A 26,290-nucleotide genomic window follows, 5' to 3' on the forward strand; every position below is an offset into this window, starting at 1 on the left:
TTACTACAATTCTTTGTGGCTTTAAAAAAATTTATTAGGAATAAATAAATCTGATAAAAATGAAATAAGTGATAAGCACAACATATTAGTCAAACTTTGCAAGAAATGACTTATATAAAAGACCCTTATACCACAATAAAAATATAAATAGCACCTTACACGTATACTCCCCACCTACATTACCAGCTTTCCTCTTGCTCAGTCTCAGCATCAAGGGTAACAGAGATTCTACCTCTGGTAGCTTGTGTCTTGCATCTTCACAGCTAAATACATTAGGCTACCTTGGTCTACTATTTTGGAGAATGCTCCTGTAGAGACAGTTTTTGATATATCTAAAGAAAGGAGAAAATGTCCAATTTGCATATTAATTTTTAAGGTCATATAACTGTCCTGTTTGTTTTCAGCTTACATTTCTAGAAGGCATTTATATCCAACCATTTTCTTTGTATTTCCTGTTAAATAACCACTATAATGCTTACCACCTGTTTAGTTTACCTTAAAGAAACATTACTATTGTCTGTTCTGAAGGTATTAACTTGACCCGTTGATTACTTGCCTTGGATCTCCGTTATCCCACATAGTATTTTTTTTTTAATACTAATTCTATGTTGTATTAGAGTAATCTGCCAGATTCTAGTATCTGAACATCAATAACACAAGATGGTGAAAACTTTTAGAACACATTCTGCTTATTGTCAGGCTTATCTAACCACAGAATAAATAGTAAGATCCTCTTTTTTTTTTAAACAGACATGCTTTCTATAAGAAACAAAAATAACTGGAAAGAATTTAAGGATTGCAACTACTTACAGCCTACAAAAATACAGTATATTCTAGACAGTTTTAAGGCCCCGATAGTTATCATTAAATGTTATCAGTAAGCATTTGAATAAACGTGCCCTCTTCCCTTTATCATTTGATAAAGAGTACCTGTGCATATAATGCCAGGAAAAAGTGGAGTACCAAAAGTTTTGAGAGGTTAACTTTGTTAAATAACAAAAAGCTCTCTGGACATCTTACAGCAGAAGCATAATAGGCATTTTATTTGTGTTTGATTTTTGCATAACTTCTTTTGGGAATTTGGATATTACCTTTTAAAATAAATTTATGTTTCCAACAAAGAACAACTGCGAGCTTTTCCCTTCAAAACGGGTTAATCAGTTTAAAAATACTGCAGACGTAGATCAGTGATTTCATTTAGACCAGCCTCATGACCATATGTATTACAAAAGGCAAAACAAAGACAATCCATCACCACATTCAGAAGTCACGCCATGACCTATTGACAGCTGGCTGTAGAAGAAATTACAGCACTACTAATTAAAAGAAGTAACAATTAATTGATAGACTGATTTAAGCTGTTGAGAACTTTTAACCACATAAAATTATTACATAATATAAGTAGCAAAGGGCATGTGCTAGCAGAGCCAGCTTTTATAATTCTTCAGTCTAATATGAAAATTTTAGAGGCATATTCTAGCCCTGGTTTCCTTTATTTAAGGTCTAGCAGCATTGAAGCAGGGTTCTCCAAATAAGATTTCCACAAGTTAGAAAATCGGGCCATTGTAGCTCCATCAATAATGCGGTGATCAGCTGACCAGCTCACATTCATTATCTGTGCTTTAAATACTTCACCTTTTCCATTAAACCGAGGAAGAATCTAAAAATCAGAGAAAGGAATAAAATAAAGTAGAAATATGAAATATTTTAATTAACAAATCTGTATTTTTATTGTTAATTTGTTAATCTAAATTCAAACATTTTATTAAATTAGGCAGACAGATAACAGTAGTGCCATTCAGAAATGAAAGAGCTTCCATCATTCTTTGTGCTGCAGATAAGAATATATTGTGAACCTATATAAGAAAGAGCTGTATCCTCTTTCCACCATCCTGGAAATACTGAAGTAGTGAAAACCTTTCTTGACTCAAAAGCTCCCTCCTGAATAGTTTCTTTCACTGCTAGCATTCAAAATGACAGTGTCCCTAAAGCATTTCCTAAACAAAAGGATCATAGAAAGAACATATGAAAAGTAAATCTAGTTAATATTAAGTCAGTATTGATCTCAAGTGTCTACATTAAAAATTTAAATCCCCAAATTCAGAAAATAAGAAGTTGCGTTAACCATACAGAGTTCTGTATAGATTCAGCCATCTGCATCATTACGCTAAACATTATTAGAATACTTTTTTAGTCTCAAGTTCTCTCCTTGATCATAGCAAGAGTGCTATTGCCATGTTGCAAAACTTATAAGAAATATAATGTATGATATTTACTAATAACTAGAAGATTAAATACATATGTGAGTGAATATAACAATTCTAGAAAATACATCTGAATTTTTGGCATAAAAGACTTCTATTTAAACATTTGGCATCTCTGCCCAGCCATCTAAAATTACTACAAAACTTTTCAATCACAAGCTATGCATTCATATAACAGAAAGAGGTCATGTTTTTGTGTGTGTGTATATATATATATATATATATATATATGTGTGTGTGCTCGCATGTATGTTTTTATATATACATACACACACAATATATATATATGTGTGCCCGCATGTATGTTTTTATATATATATATATATATATATATATATGAACATTATCATTGAATATGACCTTAGTTCACTAGAATTAAACACTGACATCACTAAGTTAATATACCTGTATCTTTCCAAGTGCTCCAATAGCTACTTCAGGAGGTAGTATTACTGGTTTGGCATAAGTGCCACCAATCTAAAAAAGAAAATGCTAGAGATATTATCAGTTAAAGAATAATTATATAATTTATTTGAAAAGGTTGATTGTTTCTAGAATGAATTGTTAATCATCCTATTCTTTGCATATTAAACTTTTATTAGAGTATTAATTTCAGAAGCAGTTTTCAGATTACGTTCTCATTTTTCTGGTACTTACTGTGCCAATATTTGAAAGGGTGAATGTTCCCCCAGTGAGGTCACTTGTTCCCAGTTGGCCAGCAGAACCCAAGGCTTGGAGGCGATTTAATTCGGAAGCAATCTCAAAGACACTGCAGACTTGAACATTTTTCACATTTGGGACAATTAAACCTTGTTCTGTGTCCATAGCAACTCCAATGTTGTGCGAAGCCTACAATAAGTTTCATTAACTGGACATTAACATAAGCAGTCAACATAACATATATCGTACACAAAAAAACACTTGAAGGATGCTTTCAAAATTATATATATTGGCAATAGTATACATACACACACGATAAAATATTATATACATGTTTTTAACCAAGGAAGCTCTCTCTGCATTAAGCAGCTCCTCTATACTATTTTGAGTGGAGGAGTGGACGTAAATTTTGAAGAATTAGCTTTTCACATCTGCAAAGTAAGTCCAAACTGATTTTTGTGGGAATTTCACCTCCAGGAAATACAAAATCTGGAATCAATTTTGCACTGAAAATATTTCATGTTTTGTTACCCACACAATCATCCTAAAATAACTATCAGTTTAGAAGAGAACACTATAACACTATAGAACACTATAATATGAAAAACAGTAAAAAAAAAAAAAAAAAAAAGGAAAGTGAGTTGTCTTTCATTCTGTAGAAGAAATATGTAAGGAGTCATCTATGAGAGTCTGATAAAACAGCACAATAGGAGCTTTTACCATTATGTGTATTATATACAGCACTTTAGAAAACAGGCACTTGTTTTCCAGAAGTATCCCGCCAGTGCTTTGTATGAAAATTGTTTTATTAAATTTATCTTAAAATATGATTTTAATACGTAAGGGTTGAGAGTCAGAACAGTAGAACAATTGTGTCATTACTAAAAATTACTGTCACTGGATTTTAGATGTTCTCATTTGAATTGCTTGGTCCATCTTCAGGTAAAAACTAGAAAATCATTATACTAATATGTATTTTTGAGAACAAACCCAAATAAAGAAGTAAAAGTAACTTTAAAAGTAACATTAAACAAACCACAGAAATTAGATGTATACTGAATCAAAATCCAAACTTAGACAGAATCTAGATCCTCAAATTATTTTCCACCGCAACACCAATTGGTGGTTTCACACCCATGGACAGTTAACCTCCACCACAACCAATCTTTCACTCCCTCTCCTCAAAGGGAGAGGAAAGGAAGGAAGTATGATGGACAGAAAAAAGACTCACAGGTTGAGATAAGGATAATTTAAGAAAGAAAAAAAAAAGCAAAAGGTTCATGGAAGCAAAGAAAGAGAAAAAAAAATATTTTCTACTTCCCATCAACAAGTGATGTTCAGACACATCTTAAGCGGGGCCTCAATACGTGTAGCAGTGTGTCAGAAGGACAGATGTTCTCTTAACAGGAGTCCCCCCTTCTCCTTCCCCTTTTGCAGATTTTATTGCTGAGCGTGACATCATGGCATGGGACACCCCTTGGCTGGTTTGGGTCTGCTGCCCTGGCCATGTCCTCTCCCCACCTCTTGCCCACCCACAGCCAGTAGGCTAGGGAGACGGTCTTAATGCTGTGCCGGCACTGCTCGGCAATGGACAAAACATCAGTGCAATAATGGTGCTGTCCCAGCTACAAGCACAAAGCACAGCTGTGGGGAAAGTTAACTCCATCCTAGCCAGAGACAGTTCACACTACAATTTTAGTACAAGTTATTACACATAGCTCAGACGTTTTGAAAAGTCCTCATTAGCTGTTAGCTTGGATTTTCTGCTCACAATTTTATCAGTAGTTTACAAACCTTATATGTGACCTTTTGACAGCTTTCATCCAAAGAAGCATTAAGAATGGGATACTGCAATAGTCCTAGAGAAGCTGCCTGTTAAATATAAACAAAAAATAGATAGATTGTTATACTTTATATCTCAGAGAGGTGCATGGAAAGCAAGGAATGGTGAAAGACAATTTAGATTGATAACGATTTGGGTCTCAGTGCAATAAAACGTGGCTTCAACTCTCCTAAGCTCTTTGTGTGTTGATGTTTCGTCATGATTAGGAAAACAGAAGAAAAACTTCCAGAAAACAAAGATAGATGAGACAGACATATAAAAGATAATAATCCCTTTATGAAACATAATTGAAATAGAATCAGCATTTGTTATTTCCTGTTCAAGAATTCAAATCAAATAGCCCAAGAAAAAACGTTACAAGATTTCTCAGCAGTGTCATTCTAAACTCCCCACTTAGATGATTCTTATTTCAGGGAATATTAATGCTGCCTAAAAAGAGCGAGAAGATTAAGAGCTTATTTAACACTCCAGTTGAAATAGCATTATCATAAGTTTTAGACTAAACTATGCATTCAGCCTTCAGTGGTGACAACAGTTGGAAATGAAACATGAATGAGTATGAAAATGAAACTAAATGAGTACAAGTGCCCGGTCTCCTGAACAAAAGAGGACACAGACTCAATTCACCTGAACAACAGAAGAGACATACTCATTCACCTGAGGGATTCATTACCAACAACAGACACCAAACCAAACCAAAATTAAATTGTGTTTCACGTGAGGTTAATTTTAATGGAGCTCACTAAAAATACCAATAGTTTGCTAAATTTGTTTTGTTTAATTTAAATACCCAGTGATGCATATCCCTTTCCTAAGTAATGCTTTGTCTGCTTTATCTTTCTCCATTACTATTTCAAATAATTTCCATGGTATTATCTAACCCTGGCTACAATTCCAACATTAAATTGATGAGCAGTTCAATAAACAAGAAAAGCTGATACCTGAAAAATCACAGATCACAAGAAAAGTGATAGAGAGGTGCTCCAACCTACAACAATAATTGATCAGAAGATTTTGGCAAAAAACAGCATTAGTACTTCATATAGTCCTCTACTGGTTGTCTCACCTTTATGAAGAAGGGCATAAATGAAAGCTTAATTCCACGAATTTGTGCTAAAGGTTTCATCTCTTCTCGCAACTGAACAAGCTGAGTCAAGTCAATCTCATCACAATAACCAAAGTGAGGGATCTTCAAAGCTGCACTCATGGTCTTTACCATTGCCTTGTGAAAACCTGGAAAATATTCACTGACTTCTTACTCCAAGAAAATTAGCTTCTGGGAAGTTATGGTGAAATTCCAATTATTTGTTTACTCTAAAATTACTAAACTTAAAAAAAAAAGCACAGAGTAAAGTCCACCTTAGGGCCAACAGTTATTCAGCACATACAGCTCAATTTTTACTTTATTATTTCAGATCACATTACTGCATCTCTCTCCTCTGTATATTTTTGAAATCATAGTATTGCAGTACAGTAATCTGCACTATTTCTGCACTATTTGCTCTACAAGCCAATACTGCCTGAAAGGCAACCAGAAATCTTTTTTTTTTCTCTCTAATTTGCAACCCAAATCCATCCAACCAAAACATGAACAATTATTTCATAAATGTTCATTGAGTAACTTTTACTGGTAGTCTACTGTGAACATTATGTCAAGACTTCATATTTCATGAATTACCTGTTATAGGTTCAGTTTTATCTTTTCCTGAAAACACAATCGGTCTGGAAACAGGTACAGGAATTTTGCGTGCTTTGTCCTTTGGAGCAGCTGGCACTGTCTCTGATTTTGGCAATGGTGGGATAATTTCAGCCTTTGGTGAGGGAGGTAGAATAGCTCCCGTTTGTTTGGCCAAATAATTGAGTATGTCTTCCTTAAGGATTCTGTTATCTTTCCCTGTTCCAACAACTTCACTCAATTTAATCTGAAAAGTACATAACAGGCTATGACACTTGCTTTACGGAGATATAAAAATATCCAATATTGTGAGAAACAGTTAATTATTCCAAGTATTAATCCAACATACCTACAATTTCCCTCCCTTCCAGCATCTTGTAGGTTCTGTGCACCTGACCAACCAGGATATGGTGACCCCATCACAGAACAGGGAAGCAAAACGGGACACAAAGCATTGCCTATAAAATCAAGCAGCTACGAGTCCTAGGCAGGATTTGGACCGGACATGCAAACACAGCAAAACATACAGCAAAACACATGATTTTCTGGGGGTCAAGGACACCTCCACCTAATTAGAACAAAAGCTAAGTAACCATAAGCTACACTACTTATAATATTCTGTGCTATGCTAATTACAAAATTCTGTGAAATAATAAAGCCTTAATTCTAACTACAACTTAGTAGCATTTTACCCACAATCCCTAAGAATGTCTGTCTCTGCAGCAGGCAGGTAACACTTTCATTAATTTACTAGGTACTCAACGTTGTTCAGATCATCTAAAAGGCCCCGTGAGGTATCTAACTGCATACTTAAAGAGGGACAAATGCTACTTACCTCTTTATTACATGATCAGTGGTAAAATATTAATTTGAAGAAAATTAGTTGTCACTTAAATTTCTCTCTCTATTGTGGTGCATTTTTAGGAAAAAAATTAAACAAGCTTTCAAAAACACTGGAATATTCATAGATTCACCAAAAAAAATAAGAAAAATTAGAAAAGTCCTTAAAGGACCACCTAGTCCATCCCCTGCTCTTACATAAATCTGGAGAACAGAACAAACTAGCTAAAGCTGAGAATTGATTTTTCTCTCTTCCCTCCTTTGTCCCAGAAATCCATTCTGATACTTCATTCTTTTTCCCTCTGAAAAGGTTTTCTGAAACCTCTACCCTAGAGCACCCTAGCTTCAAGCCCAGTAATTCTTTTCCTATGCGCCATAATCATCAGAAAGCATTATTCTCTCCATCACTACAACATTTTTTACACATTTGAAATAAATTTGCAAATAAGTCATTTCTCACTGTACTTTCCTCTAATCAATATCCTCTCAGTCAGTCAAACTTGTTTATAAAAGAGGGATAAAATGTGGCCAGATGCGATTCAGCAAACTTACATTGTTTTCCATAGCAAGACGACGAACTGCAGGCGTTGCTAATGTTTTGTGACCTTTTATCTCTTGGTGCGTGTGTTCTTCGTGAGACATAGCAGGTGTTTCAACAACATCTTCTTCTGGGGCAACACCTGAAAATAAAACGAAAAAAATAACTTTATTAAACTATCCTATAAGAATTTGATAAATTTCAGAACTTGATTTAAATTTTCTAACTTAAGAAAAAGTTAAATGGACAGTGAACACTGTCCCAAATTTCTTACCAAAAAAAAAAAAAAAAAAGGAAGTATTACCTATCCCTCACATGAGATACTGGGGAAGGGAACACATCAGTGCTAAAGACTGCTGCCTGAGCTAAATTTTCAATAGGAAGTAACTGGCCTTTGAAGTTTTAAATTCTAACACAATATCACGTTTTCCACTTAATCTTCTTGACTTTACAGAAGAAAAAGTCAATTTCACATTTAACATTTTCAGGAGGAAAAAGTAAACTCCCCTGTCAATCTGATGGTTTATGACAACAAAATATGCAATAGAAAAAACCGCTTGCAATACCTTTTGAAGCATCAATTTCAATGTCCACTAATGGTTTTCCAACATAAGCAATTTCATCTAAGTTGTAATGGAGTTTCCTAATGATGCCATCATAACGACTAGTAATAGTAACAGAAGCTTTATCGCTTTGTACTTCACAAATGCTATCAAACTGAGAAACACTATCACCTTCTTTTATATACCTAAAAGAAAAGACACATGTTAATATAAAAGATAATAACTATTAAAATCTACTTTGTGCATTCTTTTGCTAAATTCAGTTATGTATATCTCCACAACATGAAATGCATTCCAGATAAGATGACAAATCATACATACTGGATACATTTGCTATATACCTCTTGCCAGATGTCACACAAAAAAAGGTTTCTGAGCAATGACACAATGTTTCAGAATATCACCACATATACAATTTTTACTATTACTTTAGCTAAGCAGAGTTTTTTTTGGCAGATTATAAACCATGTGAAAATAAGAATAAGCCTAGCTTGGTTTGAAGCTAAAGAAGTCTGTTTCAAGTTGTCAGGATCAGTGTATCATCAGTTTCAGAACAGAATCTAGAAGTTGGAAACTGTCTCCGACACAGAGATATTGCATCTACGTGTACAAAGAGGGAGGCATTCTAACACTGCCTTGCTCCCTCCGCTGGACACTTTGGTTTTGCTTAATCTAATCATCACTGGCTTTCTAGCAACAATTTAAATGTTCAAATATTTTGTTAAATTGAATGAAGAAGGGGTAGAAGATAATTTTATGTGGATTCGCTAGAGTTGTAATTTTTTCTAAAGTACAGCCAAGACCTCCTGCACCTTGAAAACACTAAAGAAAAGCCTATGAACAGGTGCAGTTAGGGCACCCCATTCCCTCCACCTTTCCCGTTTTCAAATAAAGCGGATTACAAATAAACAAAATGTAAAGCTTACTGTATGCAAGGAAAACAAAACTTGAAAAACTTCACTAGCAACCCAGAAAACGCTGTCAGGTAAATAACTGAATTCTTGATAATTATCAATAATACTCAAACTACTTGCTGATTTCTTAGTATATTTCTAAGAAAGCTTAGCTTAGCTTACCATTCTTTCACAGTCACCTCCGTAATCCCTTCTCCAATATCAGAAAGCTTAAACTGGACAATTTGGCCACACGAAACTTAAAACAGACAAAGAAAAACAGCATGTTTAATATTAAATGTAAGACAGAATGATCTGAATGCATTAAAAATGGTCTATATACCAGTATACACAAGTCTCTAACATAACATTCATAAAATAGCAAAATAAAATAATTTTATTATGAAAAAGATTACCAGCAGATGTTCTGAATAATCGCTGTTGATGACTAAACTTGAAGGCAGATTTGTCAAACACGCACACATATTTTGATTTTACAAAGCGAATGCTGCTGCACGATCTAATGTGGTGAGCACAAACCTGAGGGAAAAAAGTCTTAAGTGTTAAAATATTAGACTGAGGAGGCAGAGCTCATTTAATAATCTTGATGCAACAGCAGTAACAAAACAGTTTAACTGTAATTTATATAGAGAAATTCTTATGAAAACACAATTATACCAAATAAGTACTGAATGTATAATAACCATTAAATTAGCATAAGCTTTGCAACGTCTTTAACTTCTTTTACTAAAACAACACATGGAGAGATTAAAGCCACAGTAACATAATCAATTAACAAAAATCATGACAAGACCTGAAGAGATTCATAGTTGCTATAGTCTCTCTAAACAATTAGTTTCATCAGGACACACACAAAAAAGCATACATAATAGCAAAAACATCAGCCATTTGGAACATTCTCATGCAGAACGAATGCTGGAAAGGTCCCCTAGACTGTGGGAAAAAAAATCAGCATATTATTCTTTGTTGGTTCTTATTCCAATCAAAAGGTGATCAGAAGTACAAATTGGAAAGGAAATTCACACCAGAGGGCACAAAGAGTTGCCCTTTTATTTCCGTTATTGTATAGGAGACAAACATCTTCGAATAAATTTCAATTGCAATTATATTTATCCAGAAATCAACTTAAAGGGTCAAAAGAATTTTCTGAAAGGCTATTTATGGAAAACTGTCTGCTTTAAAGCACCATGTAATCAGTCATGATTTTGGTCAAAAGCAAAGCCAGTAGCACTTATATTGACATAAACAGGCATTTTATCATTAATCTCAACAGAAGTTAGTTCAGACCCTTTCTTATTTAGTAACATTTCTTAAATCTAATTCTGGTGTTATGTTGTCTTGGGTTCTGCAAAATTTATAAAGATAAAATTTATCCGTAGATACTATCTCTAATTAATTTAGAGATTAAAAAAATCAGGTGCTACAATGTACCTCAAGTAGCTCACAACTGTAAAATTTAGAAATTATCTTCTTAGATGAGCCAGAAAACAGGACACCTGTATGGGAAAGTTCATTTTAACTTTTTTTTTTTTAAATATCCTTCCAAATAATATAAACTTCCTAATTGCCCTCCCAGCCCCCCAAACCGTTGAACTATTTGAACTATATATTACATATTTACAATATAGATTACCCCCAAATCTGTACAATTCTGAATTGACAATGTATGTTTTCTATACTATTTGATCTAGCACTGCAAGTTACATTTAATATCATCTTTTAGGAACAAATATTTATAAAATACAAACTCCATTAAAGGACACAGCAAAGTCACGTTGAGTTACTTTGCATCTGCCTGCTACTAAGATTGCATCTACTGATCTAGAGTATTTTTTTTTAACTCCTATCATGAACAAACAGTAAACCCTTTTTGTTAGTTCTCCAAATAATTCTCCCTGAAAAAAAAAAAAGTCAAATGGTAATTGCAAATGATGACAAATCCTATTGCATGAACGCATTTAAAATTTTAATTCAATTCAAAAATTGGTATATAATCTGTCTTCAGGAACCTATTTGCTCCTATTTTTAATTTTGTATGTCTGTCCACTTGAGTCCATGGTTACATTTTTTGTCCAACAAGATCTTTGTCCCAAACTTACTATAAAACTTTTCTCTTTATATAAACCTACATGGCAATCATTCAGTATTTACCTGTGAAGATGATCACAAGGAGTACATCAAATCTCTGAACTATCTCGTAAGTGTGAAGTTTCATAATGCTTCCAATGTGATTTTGGCATTTGGTAACCAGGTAGTTACTACCAAGCAGGTAGTGAATTAGTAATGTCACTGCCAAAAAACAGACTGGTTTTGTTACAGAAAAGTTTCAATGCTGTTTCAAATTATATCTGTAAGAATAATTCAAAATTGCTGCATTTCACATAACTTAATTATTTTGGTTTGCAGGTTTTGCACATTATCTAGTAAAAAGTTGGTGTGCTAGTATGTTAAAGCAATAATACGGTATCCAATCTCTTCATAGAACAGTATTCCTTTCTAACAAGGTAAACAATTTTATACCATAAAATAAAAAGACCGTGCTTGTATTCAGTATTTAATCACCATAATACTACTTGCTGCATAATGCGAAGTAAGGAAACAATAAGAGCATATAAAAGACAAGATTAGTTCTAACATTCATCGCATACCCATACATATTCATGCAACTACTAAATGTCAAAAAAGTTAAACAACCTATGTATCTTGGTATCTGGAAAAATAAAATAATAATAAATCCCAAGTAGCAAAGTACTAGCAGTTATGTTTATGTCACCACTATCGTGCTGTATGACAACTTAAACTCTCCTGGGCATCTTTTCAAGGAGCAGAGTTACCGTCAGAAGAAGAGACCAATAGCCTGCTCCAGTCTCCCACTGATATTGAGGAGGTATCAGCCACTGTTTTGTGGATGACCTGAGACTTGTGGCTTGAACCAAGGCAACACACAATGCTATTTGGGGAAGAACTGTCTTGCCCCTGTTTAGATCAATTTGCACTGTTTCCTTAAGAAGAAGCCTACTGTGCTTTTCTAAACCACCACCAATCCTAAAAGTCTACTGCTGGCTTCAGAACAAAATGTTGTTAACACAGCACGCAGGTAACAGATTACCTGATGAAGTAACACTCAATTTCAAAGTCATATTGAGTACGTTGTGCTCAAAGGCAACAATTTCATATTAAAGGACATTCCTCTATGGAACTCTTTTGACTTGCTGTCATATTGAGTCATTTTTATTGACCATTTAATTATCTGGGATTTGTTTTGCATACATCTTCTGTATTTCCAAGTATAAAGTTACCTACACACTAAACCAACACCCTTACCAGCATATTCCAGACAGACATTATTCCTTGCCTTAACAATTGGCACCATGCCTAGCCTCTAGCTAACTGTTATTTCTCCACCATTTAACCCAGGAATGCCAGGCTCCTTTCTTTTCTTCCTCACAACTTACAGCCTCCACAAACCACCACAACCTGTCTTTCTTCCCCTTGACAACCAGAAAAAAAAAAAAAAAAAATAATAATATTCAAACATAACACTTCAAAATTGTAATAGGCATCTTTTTTTTTTCTTGGATGTTAACATTGTTTCACAGTACATTGTCACAAGAAGAATCAGCATCTAGCAAAAATTAAATCATGCTTGCAAGAAACACGCTATAAATAGCCAACTCTGAGATCTATGGTTCAGCATGTACACTGATTAGATGAACACTTTCATCTCATCAGAATCTCCTTCTGGATTTAAGACTTTGGTTTGGCTAGGAATAAAACTGAAAAGAGGCTGCTATTTCCAAAATTATTTGATCAGTAAAATGAGTTATATGTAACCTAAAACTAGATAACTACAAAAGTAATATCTTCATGATGGTATATCCTCAAGTGATTGTAAGCATCCCAGAAAGAAACCAACCAGATGCAGTTCTTGAAGTGCGGTGCCCGAACTACTTAATTCACAAATATCAGGGCTCTTGTGACTGACAGAAACGCACGTTTCTCCCTTCTGCACACCTATACCTCGCCTGGCTGCACAGACGCGCTATACAAAGGGATCGGTGCACAGGCGGAGAGATGGGAAGCAACGCAGCGACTCAGACGACCGACAAGTGCCAGAAGGCTGTCAGTGGCCTGCCGCGGGGGGCACGGGTCCCTTTCGCTGCAGGCACTGAGGCGCAGGATCGCGGGGAGCCCCTGAGGGAGAGGGGGCTGAGGGGAGGCGCCAGTCCCCGAGCGCGTCGCCTTCGCACCCAGGCTCAGCCGCGCAGGTCTCGCTCGCTGCCGCCTGAGGAGAAGCGCTGAGGCGGAGACGCCGCACGCTGCCCGCGCAACTACGGCGGCTACACAGCCCCCCCCCCAGCCCTTCCCTTACCAGGCGCCCCGCGGTTCTGCAGCTGCTCCGCAGCGCGGTCACGGCCGCCATCTTAGCCCGGGAGGCACCGGCCGCCGCCCCGCACACCTCCCACCCGGCAGCCAACCCGCGCGCAGCCACGCGAGCCGCAGCCAACCGGGCGGCGGGGCCGGCAGCGGGGCGGTGGCGGCGGGGTCGGGGCCAGGGGCCGGGGCCGCGCTCCGTGAGGGAACGGCACGGCGACCCCCGGACCCAGCGCCCCCGGAACTCCCGGGGGACAGCCGTTGGCGGGGCGAGGGGCAGCGCCAAGGGTCCGGCCGCTGCCGGTACTCTGTAATAAACTTTCGAGAGGGGCCCCGTGTGTGTGTGCGCGTCCGCGTTCCTGTAACGATCCCAACACTGAGACAAGCCGCACGGCGGGAAGTCCGGCCGCTCCCCGGCCTGATCCGTCGCCGCTCTGGCTCCGGGACAGGACGGGAAGGGACGGGGTGGCTGCGGCGGGTAGGAGGGCGCTGTCCCTGCCCGCTACGCGGCCGCCCGGGCGCTGGGACCCGGCGGCGGCTCCTCACGAAGCGGTGCCGCCCCCGCCGGCGTTCTCTGCGCCTGCTCCAGCGCCGCCGCCTGGTACTGGCACCGGCACCGGCGTCTGACGGCGCGGTAGCGGTCTGGGGGTGCTGCTTCGCTGGGGTCTCGCCGTCCTCGGGGCCCGCTCCGGCTCCCCTCGCCGCCTCTGCTCGCTGCCAGCCATGGATGGGGACAGGGTGGAGATAGACGGCGGGATCATGGAGGGGGTGAGCATCCGCGCCGGGCTGGGCAGCGCTGGGCTCCGCTCGCCTCGCCCCGCCCGCGGGCAGCGGGGCCGGGAGCCGCAGCGGCTGACGAGCGCCGTTCCCCCTGCAGGGCGGGCAGATCCTGCGCGTGTCCACGGCCCTGAGCTGCCTGCTGGGCCTGCCGCTGAGGGTGCGCCGGATCCGCGCCGGGAGGAGCCAGCCCGGCCTCAGGTAACGGCCCCGCCGCACGCCAGCACCCCCGGGGCTGCCCCGGGAGGGCCGCGCCGGTCCCTGGGCGCTTTCAGGCGGGGGCGAGGCCCTCCTCCGGGAACGGGGGCACAGCCTTGGCGGCACACCGAAACGCTTCCAAGGGCAAAAGTCACGTATTAGCAGTGTTTTAAGCAGCCTTTTTAAGCAGAAGGTCTTGCCTGTGGCTCACTGACGTGGAAGGACCGAGTGCGGAGAAAAGCTAGAACGTAAAGAAGGCCTATCAAAGCAGGCAGACCTGGGATACACTTTCCTTTTTGCCCTCTCCTTCCTCAGGGCAGTTTCCTCTCCCTGGCTCTGGCTTGCTGCCAGGAAAGGTGAGGACACTCCCTCTGTCTCCACCTGTCAGGCTGCACAGCCTTAAAAGTGCCTGAAAAATATTTTCAAAGGTGAAGTAGCCTGCATGGTGTGAAACAAAATATAATTAAGATCATATAATGCCTCACTGAGACATTAATCACTGAGTATATAGTATATATACCATATAAAACGTTTTGTATAGTGTATATTCTATGCAAAACAGTTTGTATGCTATCTGTATGTCCCAGAGTAGTCATCTTTATTTTGAAAGCTACCAGAAACGTCAGAGACACGTTACTTGCATTTCTCATCTTGATTTAATAACTGGCATTATTCTGCCTAGAATTGTGCTCCTTCATTAACTCAGATAATTCGTGACACCCTTCTTGACTGACATCACATTTGTAAGACAAACACGGAGGTCAGAGTCATCATTTATTTAGGAAGAGTTTTAATTACAACTAAGGGAAACTGATCCCTTAGCATTTTTATATATCTGTAGTTTTTCAGCCTTTTTTTTTTTTTTTTTTTTTTTTAAGATTATTGGGCTTTAAACATATCCAGGAGAGATATGAGCTTTGAGGTAGTTAATTTAGGCTTACTGAAACAGTCTTGCTTATCTGTGCTACTGTTCTATAACTGCCTTGAAAGTAGTCTATAGAATGGTATACAGTGGGTTTTGCTGTATTTCCCAATGGTTCTCATGGAAGGAAATTCATATATTAAGATGGGCTTGACAGTCAATTAATAGTCTAGTGGAGGGCCACAAAGATGATACGGGGCCTGGAGCATCTTCCCTATGAAGAAAGGCTGAGAGACCTGGGTCTGTTCAGCCTGGAGAAAAGAAGACTGAGAGAGTATCTCATCAATGTGTATAAATACCTGAGGTGTGGGAGACAGAGGGATTTGGCCAACCTCTTTTCCGTGTTTTGTGTGGACAGGACAAGGGGTAATGGCCACAAGATAGAGCACAGGAAGTTCTGCCCCAACATGCGAAAGAACTTCTTCACGGTGAGGGTGACAGAGCACTGGAACAGGCTGCCCAGGGAGGTTGTGGGGTCTCCTTCTCTGGAGATATTCAAGGCCCGTCTGGACACCTACCTGGGCAGCCTGCTCTAAGGAACCTGCTTTGGCAGCGGGGGTTGGACCCGATGATCTTTTGAGGTCCCTTCCAACCCCTTCAATTCTGTGATTCTATAATAATGAGCTTTACTGTCTTAACAGCCTGTAGCCCAGAGAAAGTTGGAGGCTACTGAATAAAATCATAGCTCAAGTTCTTAGTGACATCTTCAAAATGTAACAAAACAAATAAATAGATTTATTTATTTATTTATTTTCTCTTCTGTGTAAACTACACAAACAAATGGAAATGCAAGCACAGCAGGAGAGATGCACTGAACTGTTAGCTCTTTTATGGCTCTGGGAACAGTTAACCGGCTTTGGCTCCAGTTCAGTATTGCTATCATTATACCGCTTGGCAGCATTATCCCATTACATTTTTGTCATTTATCACATTAGGAAAGTGACTGTTGCATCTCATCTGTCTGTCCTGACCCTTTCTATTGGAAAACACACCAGGATCCTACGAATTTCAGAATGATCAGAAAGCTACTCCTTTAGCTCCTCTGAACTCAGGAGAAATGTAGGAACCAGATTAAATTTCTAATCCTTGTTTTAAATCTGCAATTGATGTTGATTGATGTATTAGTTGATGTTTAGTATTTTTTTTTTAATGTAACATGACTGTGTAGTCTACTTGAATGGATCTTTAACTTAGTATTATGACTTTAAGACCTCAGCATCTGTCTGGATTGGAGATCGTTCGAGATTTATGTGAAGGGAAGCTGGAGGGTGGAGAAATTGGTTCAACAGAAATAACCTTCACTCCTGGGAAGATCAAAGGTGGAACCCACATAGCAGATACAAAAACAGCAGGGTATGTCTTTGTACGTGGATAATGATTGACAAGCAACTGCTCTTAACTGCTTTTGGTAACTTTAAAATTGTCACAAAAGAGGTGAGAAAAGAACATTAATACATGGCTAATGAGGTATAATCTGTGCTGTCTGCTACATGTGAGCAAAGAACCTGCTATGTAAGCAGGATATATATTAATAAAGTATATAATTACATATAAATTATAAGTTGAACATTTGATGAATGTTAAAAAAAAAAAGCTGCCGATGCACTTAAAAAATTATTTTCTTCCATTAGTACATGAAATATTAGGTCAATGCATCAAATTAGATAGGTATCTCACAAATGCTTACAGTATATTAAATTGCAAAAGTATTACGTCTGATGTTGAATTAGTACATTGATTAATGTATTAATTTATTGATTATACAATGAAATATTGAATTAATCTTTATATAATAAATATATTTTTTATATATAATAAAGTCAATTTTAAGGTTGTACTTATGCACATGGTGGTGCAGTATACTAGTCTTTTTGAACTTGGGGCATATTCAGTCTGCTGTTTTTTGTCCCTGTGTTTCTTCCATTTTGTTTTTTGCTGTGTTGAATCCTTTGTTCTAGGAATCTGTTGCAAAAAAGTAGAATGGATTTAGCTGTGAACTTGAAAGCGTAAGCTAGGGTAGGCATAAGTTAAGGTTTCCTTTAAGAGAAATATGTTTCTGAATTGCGATAGTATGAACAACTAAGCTGATGTCTTTTACATCTTTTACTTAAACGTAACACAGAAAGGCTTGAGTGGGCAACAATGCAGAAGGATTAATAAAATTAAACACAAGTGTGTGTCATCCCCCCCCCCCCCTAAAAAAAAAAAAAAAGTGTAGTTCACAAACATGAAACACCCATGACATAACTGTTTCACTTTGCTAAGCAAACATACTTTTGGGAAAACTATTTTGAGGTTTATTATTATCTATGAAATGTGGAGGGATTAGTAATAGGGGAATTGTGTATCTCAAAGCATATTTTCTATGCCCGCGAATTTTCTTGTGTGAGATGTTGAACAGCTTCTAAGCAATTTTGTAGGTTTTTATGTATTTTATTATTAATTAAATATTAAAATGTTAAAATTGCTGCCTAAACCTTTCCTGCTTATACCATCTGCTGTCTAACCCTACAGTTTTCACAGTACCATCAGTATACTAAGGAAGCATACACTACTTTTATTTCAAACAGGAATATTAAAGGTACAATTACGTGAAACAGAAGTTTGTATGTTTAGGCTTGCCAAGACCATGAAGTTTTAATTAGCATTTTTTTTAAAGAGTAATAAGTTTACTTTATAGATAATGTTCAAAATTAAATACTTACTTATGCTCTGTAAAGTCATTTGCCCTTGATGTGTAGTGATTCTACACAGATTGTGACTGCATGACATTTGAGTATCTTATAATTGCTTTTAGGAGCGTATGTCTACTGATGCAGGTAGCAATGCCCTGTGTGCTCTTTGCTGCTTCCCCATCAGAACTTCATTTTAAAGGTGGGACCAATGCTGAGATGGCTCCTCAGATAGACTACACAGTCATGGTAGGGAAAAATTCCTTCAACTCATGCCTATATATGTAATATAACTATTGTACTTCTGTTGCTCTTTTGCAAGTTTATTTGTAATTACGTAATTAAGCATGGGAATATTATACTACTTGTGTACCATATGTATACAGCAACCAGTGCTTCGTGGAAGTCCCTGAAATAATGACTTGTCTGTTTGCTTATAATTACTAAAGCAAATTTCACTTAAGATACATTCTTTATTCTAGAAGCTCTGTGAATTGTTGTTTGTTCTCTTCCTCTTCTCAAAAAAGAATCCTTTAACACAAAGCGTTATTCAGAATAAAATATAGGGAACCTCAAATAAGCTGTATGGATGAGACTGCCTATCTTTTTATAATGTAATTGAAATTTTTGTTTTGAACTTTTTTTTTTAAAGACTGAATAAAATAGTGGGAAATGATAAGTTCAAAATAGATTAACTGTGTATTTTTATATATGCTTGTTTGTAGGTTTTCAAGCCAATAGTTGAAAAGTTCAATTTCACATTTAATTGTGACATAAAAAAGAGGTGAGTTACAGTGTCGTGTGGCAGAAGCAGTCCTTACAGCAGTCTGTGAGCATGGAGGCACACACAAGGTGCTCTGAATCAATCTAAGGGATGAATTTATCGTACATTAACTGAACTGTATTAGCTGTCCCTGTGCGGACCATCACTGTATGATGAATGTTATATGGTTCTTCCCTGTCTTTTTTTTTTCATTGCTGAGCCTTCAGCTGCTGTTTTAATGTTTCCAGTTAACTAACCCCTGAGGGAAGTGCACGCTGAACAGTCAGTCCGTTACTGAGTTTTTTCTGAGGTGCCAGTTAAGTTAGTGTTAGGCAGTTAATAAGATGTGTATTTTGAGGTAATGCTATTGGAGAATATTCTTGTATTATAAAGATTTCTTAGGCACACCGACAAAATTGATATGTATAGTAACAGAGAACATGCGAATGTATCACAGAATATACAAAGAGCCTTAGGTTATTTTCTGGGTTTCCCTGTGATCTTTACATTTAATTATGTCTGATTACTGTTTGTAAATAGGGGCTACTATCCTCAGGGAGGTGGTGAAGTTGTAGTCCAGATGTCACCAGTCAAAGAGTTGAGTGCAATAAACTTAACAGAACGTGGCACCGTGACAAAGATATATGGAAGAGCGTTTGTTGCTGGAGCACTGCCTATAAAAGTGAGTGCTGGTAATAGCTGTGGTGGTATCCAACTTTATAAATCTATATAAAATTGCATGTAATCTCTCTAGCACACCTCTACTGTTCCTGTTCTCTGCAGTCACATATAAGCCAAGTAGTTGTGTTAAATGGATTGCATTATTCAGGCCATAAAATAGAATTTTGGACATTTCTAAAATGTGGTTATTGCACAGGGATATGGTAGCAGCTAAAAGAGGAAATAAGAACAGTGTCTGTGATATCCTTCATGTAACTATTCAAAAATATTTAGTATGTATTGAGGGGTATCATATCTATGTACCGTTCATGTTTCTGTGAGTTATGTGAAATCTGAAATAATGGCTGTTTTTCATAGATTCATGGCTAAACTATGGTGTACTGTAATAGACAGAAGTCAGACAAAATCAGACTTTTCAACCATTGTTACTGGGATTAGACAGAACAAGTTAAGTTAGACAAAAATTAAAAAAAAGATAAATTTGCCCCTTTATCCCTCCTTCTTTCCGTTATTTCTATCCTACCTGTGTTTACAGAGAATGAGTGTTGGGATCTCCTCAGTTGCTTCTCACATACAGGCTAGGAAGCAGAAGAGGAAGGGAGAGGAGAAACTGAGTTAGTTTTTGAAGAGCTGTGGAGGGCTGAGTTTGGTCTTAAAATCTCCAACCCTAGGATAACCTTCATCTGCCCCCACATGCCTTTGATTTAAAATTGTTATTTTATATACTCTGTCTTACAGATGCTGTAAGACATAATACATATGTACATAATAATTGTTGGGTTTTTGTTTTATTTTTTACAGTCTAAGGTCTTGAGTTTTTTCACTTTAGACTAAAGGTTTCACTAAGGTCTTTGAGTTCTTGATTAAGACTGAAGTGAAATCTTTCTCCATATGTAAGGAGAAGAATTATTGGAATTCCTATTGCTATTGGAGCTTTGATATTCTTTATTATTATATGTTATATATATTATATATAGAAGCTCCCTACAATCTGTCATTTGTTCAGAGTTTATGGGAACATTCTCAGAAGAGATGATCTTCAGTGCTTGCTTGTAGGGGTTTTATAACAATCATTTGGTTTTCTAGTTAATAACTTAGCCTTCTTATTAAAGGATCCACTGATAATTAGGCTAATGAGCCTTATCTATTGCTAAAGTTACATCATTTAATTAATTAATGTTTCTACCTCTTATCTTGTTAGCTGGCGAAAGACATGTCAGCAGCAGCAGTGAGATGCATCAGAAAAGAAATCAGAGATCTTTACATTAACATTCAGCCTGTTCGAGAACCTGATGATCAAGCCTTTGGGACCGGAAGTGGAATAATGTAAGACAAGCCTAAACTTTCTATTGATGCCTGTAACCTTGCTGGTCAATTAGCTAGATCTTGATTAATTGTCTGATAAAGCGTAATGTGAGTGATTTTGTTCTTAATACTTTTTCTGCTCAGCATTGTTGCAGAGACATCAACAGGTTGTTTGTTAGCTGGGTCGTCACTTGGCAAGAGAGGTAAGAGTTGTATGGAATATACCTCTTTCAGAATCAACTTAATATACTATTAAGTAGAAATCCGAAGTATAATCTGTTCAAAGATTTGATGCTTTGAGTGTTGCATTTTTAAGTGGATGTTATTTACTAATAGGGATAGAGGAAATGAACAGATTTGAAACTCAGTAAATAAAAATATTGCACTTTGTATTTCTAAACTGCTTTTACATAGCAACAAAAATTACAAAATTATTAAATTCACCTTTTATCAGAATGGATTGTTAAGGATCACTGAGTTGAAAATACTTCTGGACTTTACATACAGGCTCTATGGTTTACCTGTGAAGATTTTGTTCAGCATTGAATCTAGATGTGTATCTAGATTAAAAGGAATAGATGTGCTTTTGATCTAAATGGTTTGAATAAAATGTTTTTCTGACTGTAAGTGGGGCTACGTGCTTTCCACTGCTTATGGAATATGCAATATGTCATCATAAGACAGGAGTTTTTTCAAGAAGACATTTGAGGCAAGAGCATGGAAATAAGGTTTAAAAAGTTATTAATTGTTTGCTTGTTTGTTTTCTCTATTTTTTACGTGTTAAAAATAATTGGCAGCATCCTAGCTTCTTACATTTCTCTGTTAGGAAAAAATTCTGACAAGGTTGGCATTGAAGCAGCTGAGATACTGCTGAAGAATCTTAAACATGGTGGAGCTGTGGATGATTCTTTACAAGACCAAGTAAGGCTCCTATTTGTGTCCACATGAAAGTGATGTAGCAAGAACATTTATGTATGTATTACTTGTAAATAATGTAAATCTGAACAATGAAAGAATGGCACATAGATTTCAAAGTTGGATTGTATCTCCACAAGTAGGCATGGCTTTAAATAATGAATTGATAATCAGTCTTGAGAAGTTTCCAGGTGTGGTACACATCAGTACTGGTTCACATCAGTAGAATTAGTATATTACATACAGTTCTTAGGAACCACAGATGCTTCTGGCTTTGCACACATTGTTAAATAGTAGGTATAAAATATGAAGTAGTAATTCACTTCTATTTGGTACTCCATGTATAGGAGTAAAAGTAGCTTCCTGGTTAAAGTTATTGGAGAACAGATTATCTAGGAGGTATTCCTGTCTGTCTGGTGAATATGTTGTCATAAAGTGTTATAATTAAAAACCTTTTCTGAGTTTTTCTCTCCACCCAAAGGTAGTCTTGTAATCTGTAGTCTGACATGACCTTGGGGAAGCCTGGGGAATGAGGAGCAAAGTAAAATGTAATAACAAATTCTAGTGGCAAACTTGACTGGGGAAAAGTAGCAGCCCTTCTGTAATCAGGCATCACATTAGTAAATTCCAAGATTCTTGAGCTTTGGATCACTCTTAGCACTCAGCAGCATGAACTTTTATGACATTTGGCAGACAATGTTTTTACACTTCCAGACATCATGGATGTTTCTGCTTCTTTTTTTTTTTTTAAATCAGTAAGTTCCTAGGATCTGAAGAGTTATTTAATAATGAACTTTCCCTCCCCTTTTCAGCTGATCATTTTTATGGCACTAGCAAAGGGGGTGTCTAGAGTGAAAAGTGGACCAATTACACTTCATACGCAAACTGCTATACACTTTGCAGAACAGCTAACAAAGGTGAGTCCAAAACTTCAGGAATTTTATCCTCTCAGTTGCATTCCAGTAACTAAGAAGGGTGCAGTTTTGTAGATTCACGCTGTTTTTTGCAGGCACTGTGAACTGAATTTTGTCATTGAGGATAAGCACTGATAAAATAACTGTTACAATATTTATGTGGGAGTTTGCCAGTAGAAATTAAACATACTTTAGAGTTTAATGCCTTTAGAATGGTTAGATACTTCTACCACCTTTATTTTAATATTTGTAATGAAATCGGTAAAATTTGTAATATGTATAAATTACTGGACATCAGGTATTGAAGATTTAAACTTGCATATAACTGAATTTGTGATGTATATTTCTAATCCTGTTTTAGGCCAAATTTACTGTGACAAAATCAGAAGAGGAAGATCCCAGTAAAGATACCTACATCATTGAGTGCCAAGGAATGGGGATGATAAACTCAAACTTATAGGGTTAAAAAACAACAACAAAAAAAAGCAAGCTAGCAAAAGCAAAGCAAACTCAACATACCTCAGTGATGCATTGCACTACATTTCAATAGATGTCTAATATGCATGTGAACAGGAGGATCCTTCTGTCACATCTAATTGATTTGATATAACTTCAAGGATGATATCAAGTTTTCCCTTGGTGTGCTGAGAATCTGTGGTGCGAAAAATGGAAACTTTACTTTTTTTTTATTTACTTTTTTTTTCTATTATCAGCAACATGAGTACAGACAGGACAGCAAACAGAATACAGTGTATGTACTTGGGCACCCAAGAGCATCAATTAGAAGCTCTAAGAATTCAGATTCACCAAAGCAGAAAATAACTGTTTCAGTTTTGGGAAAAAAATACCTAGATGATACATTCTTTCCACTTTAAAACATGTAGGTTTTATTCTTTGGGATCCTTATGTTATGAGGATTGTGGAATGAAGAGTACCATCAAATCTGTATCTCTGTTCTTCCTTAACTATTTTGCTTAAATCATGTATGAGGAAATAAAAAAAGCAATAGCACCAAACAAAAGTCTGGTATTTATTTTTGCTATTACCTCAGCAAGTTGTGTTAATAGGAGATTGATATAAAGTAAGTGTTCAGAAATGTAATTTCTTTCCCTCAGTAGAGTAAGAACACTCAATGTATATAATAATCTTATTTTAAATCTTCTCATCAGTTTTATAAAAATCTTCTCAGACAAGCTTAGAAAATGTATGGTGTTACATCCCAAATAGAAAATAGTAATTGTATGATCAGTTTTTCTATCTACATCTGTCCTTTTTAGCTAAGAGTAATGGGTCTACATTTGCACAAAGCTGTTGTTTTTTCTTATTGGGAGTACTTAATTTCAGCTGAGATTAGAGAGCTGGTGAATACATATATATACACACAAATGTATACACGTGCATACACTGAGCAGTGGACATACAAGTGTATTTAGGCATATAAAACCCAGTCGTGTCATCCCCTATCTGGGGAGCAGGTAAGAAAGAATTTCTGCCAATCTGGTCTTGACCTTGCTACCAAATCTTACTCTGAATTAGAAGGAAGATTTAAAAAGAGATGAGGCATCATGTGTTTTGCACATAAAGAACTGAATCACAGAATTGGAATGACTTAACCAAAGATGTATAAACGCACTCTAGAAGCTTTAATTAATTTCCAGTTTTCCCACATCCTAGTCCACAGATTTTTTCCAAGTCCAAGATCTTTTTTTCCACTGTGAGTATCGAACCTAGCAGCTGAAGTAGTAACTTGAAGTATGGTTTGTCTTACTCATTAAAATAAAAAAAATCTACTGCTGATATAAACAAAATTTCACCAGCTATCTACTTAAAAATGTATTTATTCTTAGGGTTCGTTCCCACTCCCCAGCAAAAACTAGTGCAAAAGAATGGAATGCTATTAATTTCTGATTTAAAAATTTGTTTTTCTTTAATACTGGGAGTAGTCTGAAGGGGGCAGCAGATACCTACTGAATTATGTCTGTAACACTGATACTCTAAATTCTTTATTTAATAAAAGCATCCCTCTCTCTCAATCACTATTTGCTGCTGCTCATGATTTTCAGTGTTTCCTTTTGGAAGAACTTAGAATGTATTTAAAAAAGAAAACTTGAAAAAAAAGCTCCCAAGGAGTTGTTTTCTGTGCTTGTTTTGTTTGCCTACTTCCCCAATTCAAAAATGTAATGTACTTAACTAATTATCCTTCTACTGGAGAGATTCCCACTGAAGGGAAGGCTGGGTGTAACATAATTCAACATCCTGATCAAAGCACCACTAATTTAAAAGTTAGATTAGATTAGTCTTTAAAAGTTAGATTAGATTAGATTAGTCTCAAAAAGTTTGATTGCTCAGTCAAGTTTTGAAAATTTTCAAAGATGGAGGTGCTACAGCCTTTGTGGGCAACTTGTCAGCAGAGCTTAACTGCACTCAGAGCTGGCATTTAATGTGAATATGCCAAAGGATTGTTCGTTTTGTTTTGTTTCTTAAACTGACGAAATGTTTCTTAAATTGAAGTTACTTTATGCTACAGAAAACATATTAGGAAGGTGTGCACAGCAATTAGTTCTTCACTAATTCTTTCAGAAGAAAATGTGGCCGAAAATAACAACATAATCAGTTCTGCCTTAGAAGATTTCTGGTTATGTGGGGAATCCTCAGGTTACTCTGGCAGCTGAGAAAGAGGAAGCTTCAATCAAGCCCTAAAACCTAAGAAGTTAAAGCCAAAAATTAATTACAGTTACTTAATACAGAAAAGCATATCAAAAGCCATTTGTAACCTACAAATATTCCTTTTTATTACCTTTGAAGTTCAATAACTGGATTCTGTATAATGTAATACCTTTTTACCAATATCCAATCAAACAACTTGCGCAGACTACAGGCAATTAAAATTATTTATTATGAAATTAAAACCTTTGTAGAAATTATGTTTAGAGAGAGAGAGTAGAATTGTCATTCTTTGTAGTATTATTCAAAATAAGCTGACACAGTGCACATCTTTATAAATTACAATTCAGGAATTAATGCTTTGCCTTTAGCTTTTAAAATCTCTAGTGAGTGCCTTATACACTTAGCCTTCTTGCTCTACAATCACTACTTTACTTTAGCAATCAAATACAGAAGATCTGCTCTCTTGCCTAATTGATTATTTGTGGACTGTAAGCACACACAGATGTTAATGCCAATATAGCTTAAAAATAAACAAATCAACATACCTAGCTCCTGTCATGTTAAGAAAACCTTATGCATAAAAGTACAGCTAAATTAAACCTTTCAGATTTAGGCAGGCTTCAATATATTTGTGCACATATACATATTGCATTATGCATGAAAAGTGGGATGGGCTTGAGCATGATTTTATATCTGGTCTGAAAGGCTGGCTGGAATACTTTTTCACAGCTTTTCTTCGCTTCTGAAAAACTGTCTGTTTGCACATTGGAGATGTCTGCAATGCAGCCAGAATTTTTCCCACATT

The 26,290-nt window shown here is 37.0% G+C and overlaps 2 protein-coding genes across 3 annotated transcripts; one reads left to right on the top strand and one right to left on the bottom strand.

Moving 5' to 3' along the window:
- Window positions 1-1,016: 1,016 nt before the first annotated feature.
- DBT (dihydrolipoamide branched chain transacylase E2) lies at window positions 1,017-13,868 on the bottom strand. Of its 2 annotated transcripts, XM_048067212.2 has the most exons (13): window positions 13,670-13,821; window positions 11,449-11,586; window positions 10,729-10,793; window positions 9,693-9,816; window positions 9,460-9,535; window positions 8,387-8,568; window positions 7,835-7,962; window positions 6,446-6,689; window positions 5,834-6,000; window positions 4,719-4,796; window positions 2,922-3,113; window positions 2,670-2,741; window positions 1,017-1,660 (listed from the first exon to the last, which is right to left on the bottom strand). In XM_048067212.2, exons 2-13 carry the CDS (start codon window positions 11,510-11,512, stop codon window positions 1,493-1,495), a joined length of 1,560 nt encoding a protein of 519 aa, XP_047923169.2. In that variant the 5' UTR covers window positions 11,513-11,586; window positions 13,670-13,821; the 3' UTR covers window positions 1,017-1,492. The 2 variants fall into 2 exon arrangements, with proteins under 2 accessions (XP_047923169.2, XP_047923171.2); XM_048067214.2 differs by lacking the exons at window positions 10,729-10,793; window positions 11,449-11,586 and having other exon boundaries at window positions 13,670-13,868.
- A 390-nt stretch (window positions 13,869-14,258) lies between these two features.
- Window positions 14,259-23,764, top strand: RTCA (RNA 3'-terminal phosphate cyclase). The gene is made up of 11 exons (XM_048067237.2): window positions 14,259-14,439; window positions 14,549-14,649; window positions 16,778-16,921; window positions 18,366-18,489; window positions 18,966-19,024; window positions 19,544-19,685; window positions 20,886-21,010; window positions 21,134-21,192; window positions 21,816-21,910; window positions 22,717-22,821; window positions 23,180-23,764. Exons 1-11 carry the CDS (start codon window positions 14,395-14,397, stop codon window positions 23,276-23,278), a joined length of 1,098 nt encoding a protein of 365 aa, XP_047923194.1. The 5' UTR covers window positions 14,259-14,394; the 3' UTR covers window positions 23,279-23,764.
- The last annotated feature ends 2,526 nt before the right edge of the window (window positions 23,765-26,290 follow it).

This window comes from Anser cygnoides, chromosome 8 (assembly GCF_040182565.1).
Source record: "Anser cygnoides isolate HZ-2024a breed goose chromosome 8, Taihu_goose_T2T_genome, whole genome shotgun sequence".
Classification (NCBI taxonomy): domain Eukaryota; kingdom Metazoa; phylum Chordata; class Aves; order Anseriformes; family Anatidae; genus Anser; species Anser cygnoides.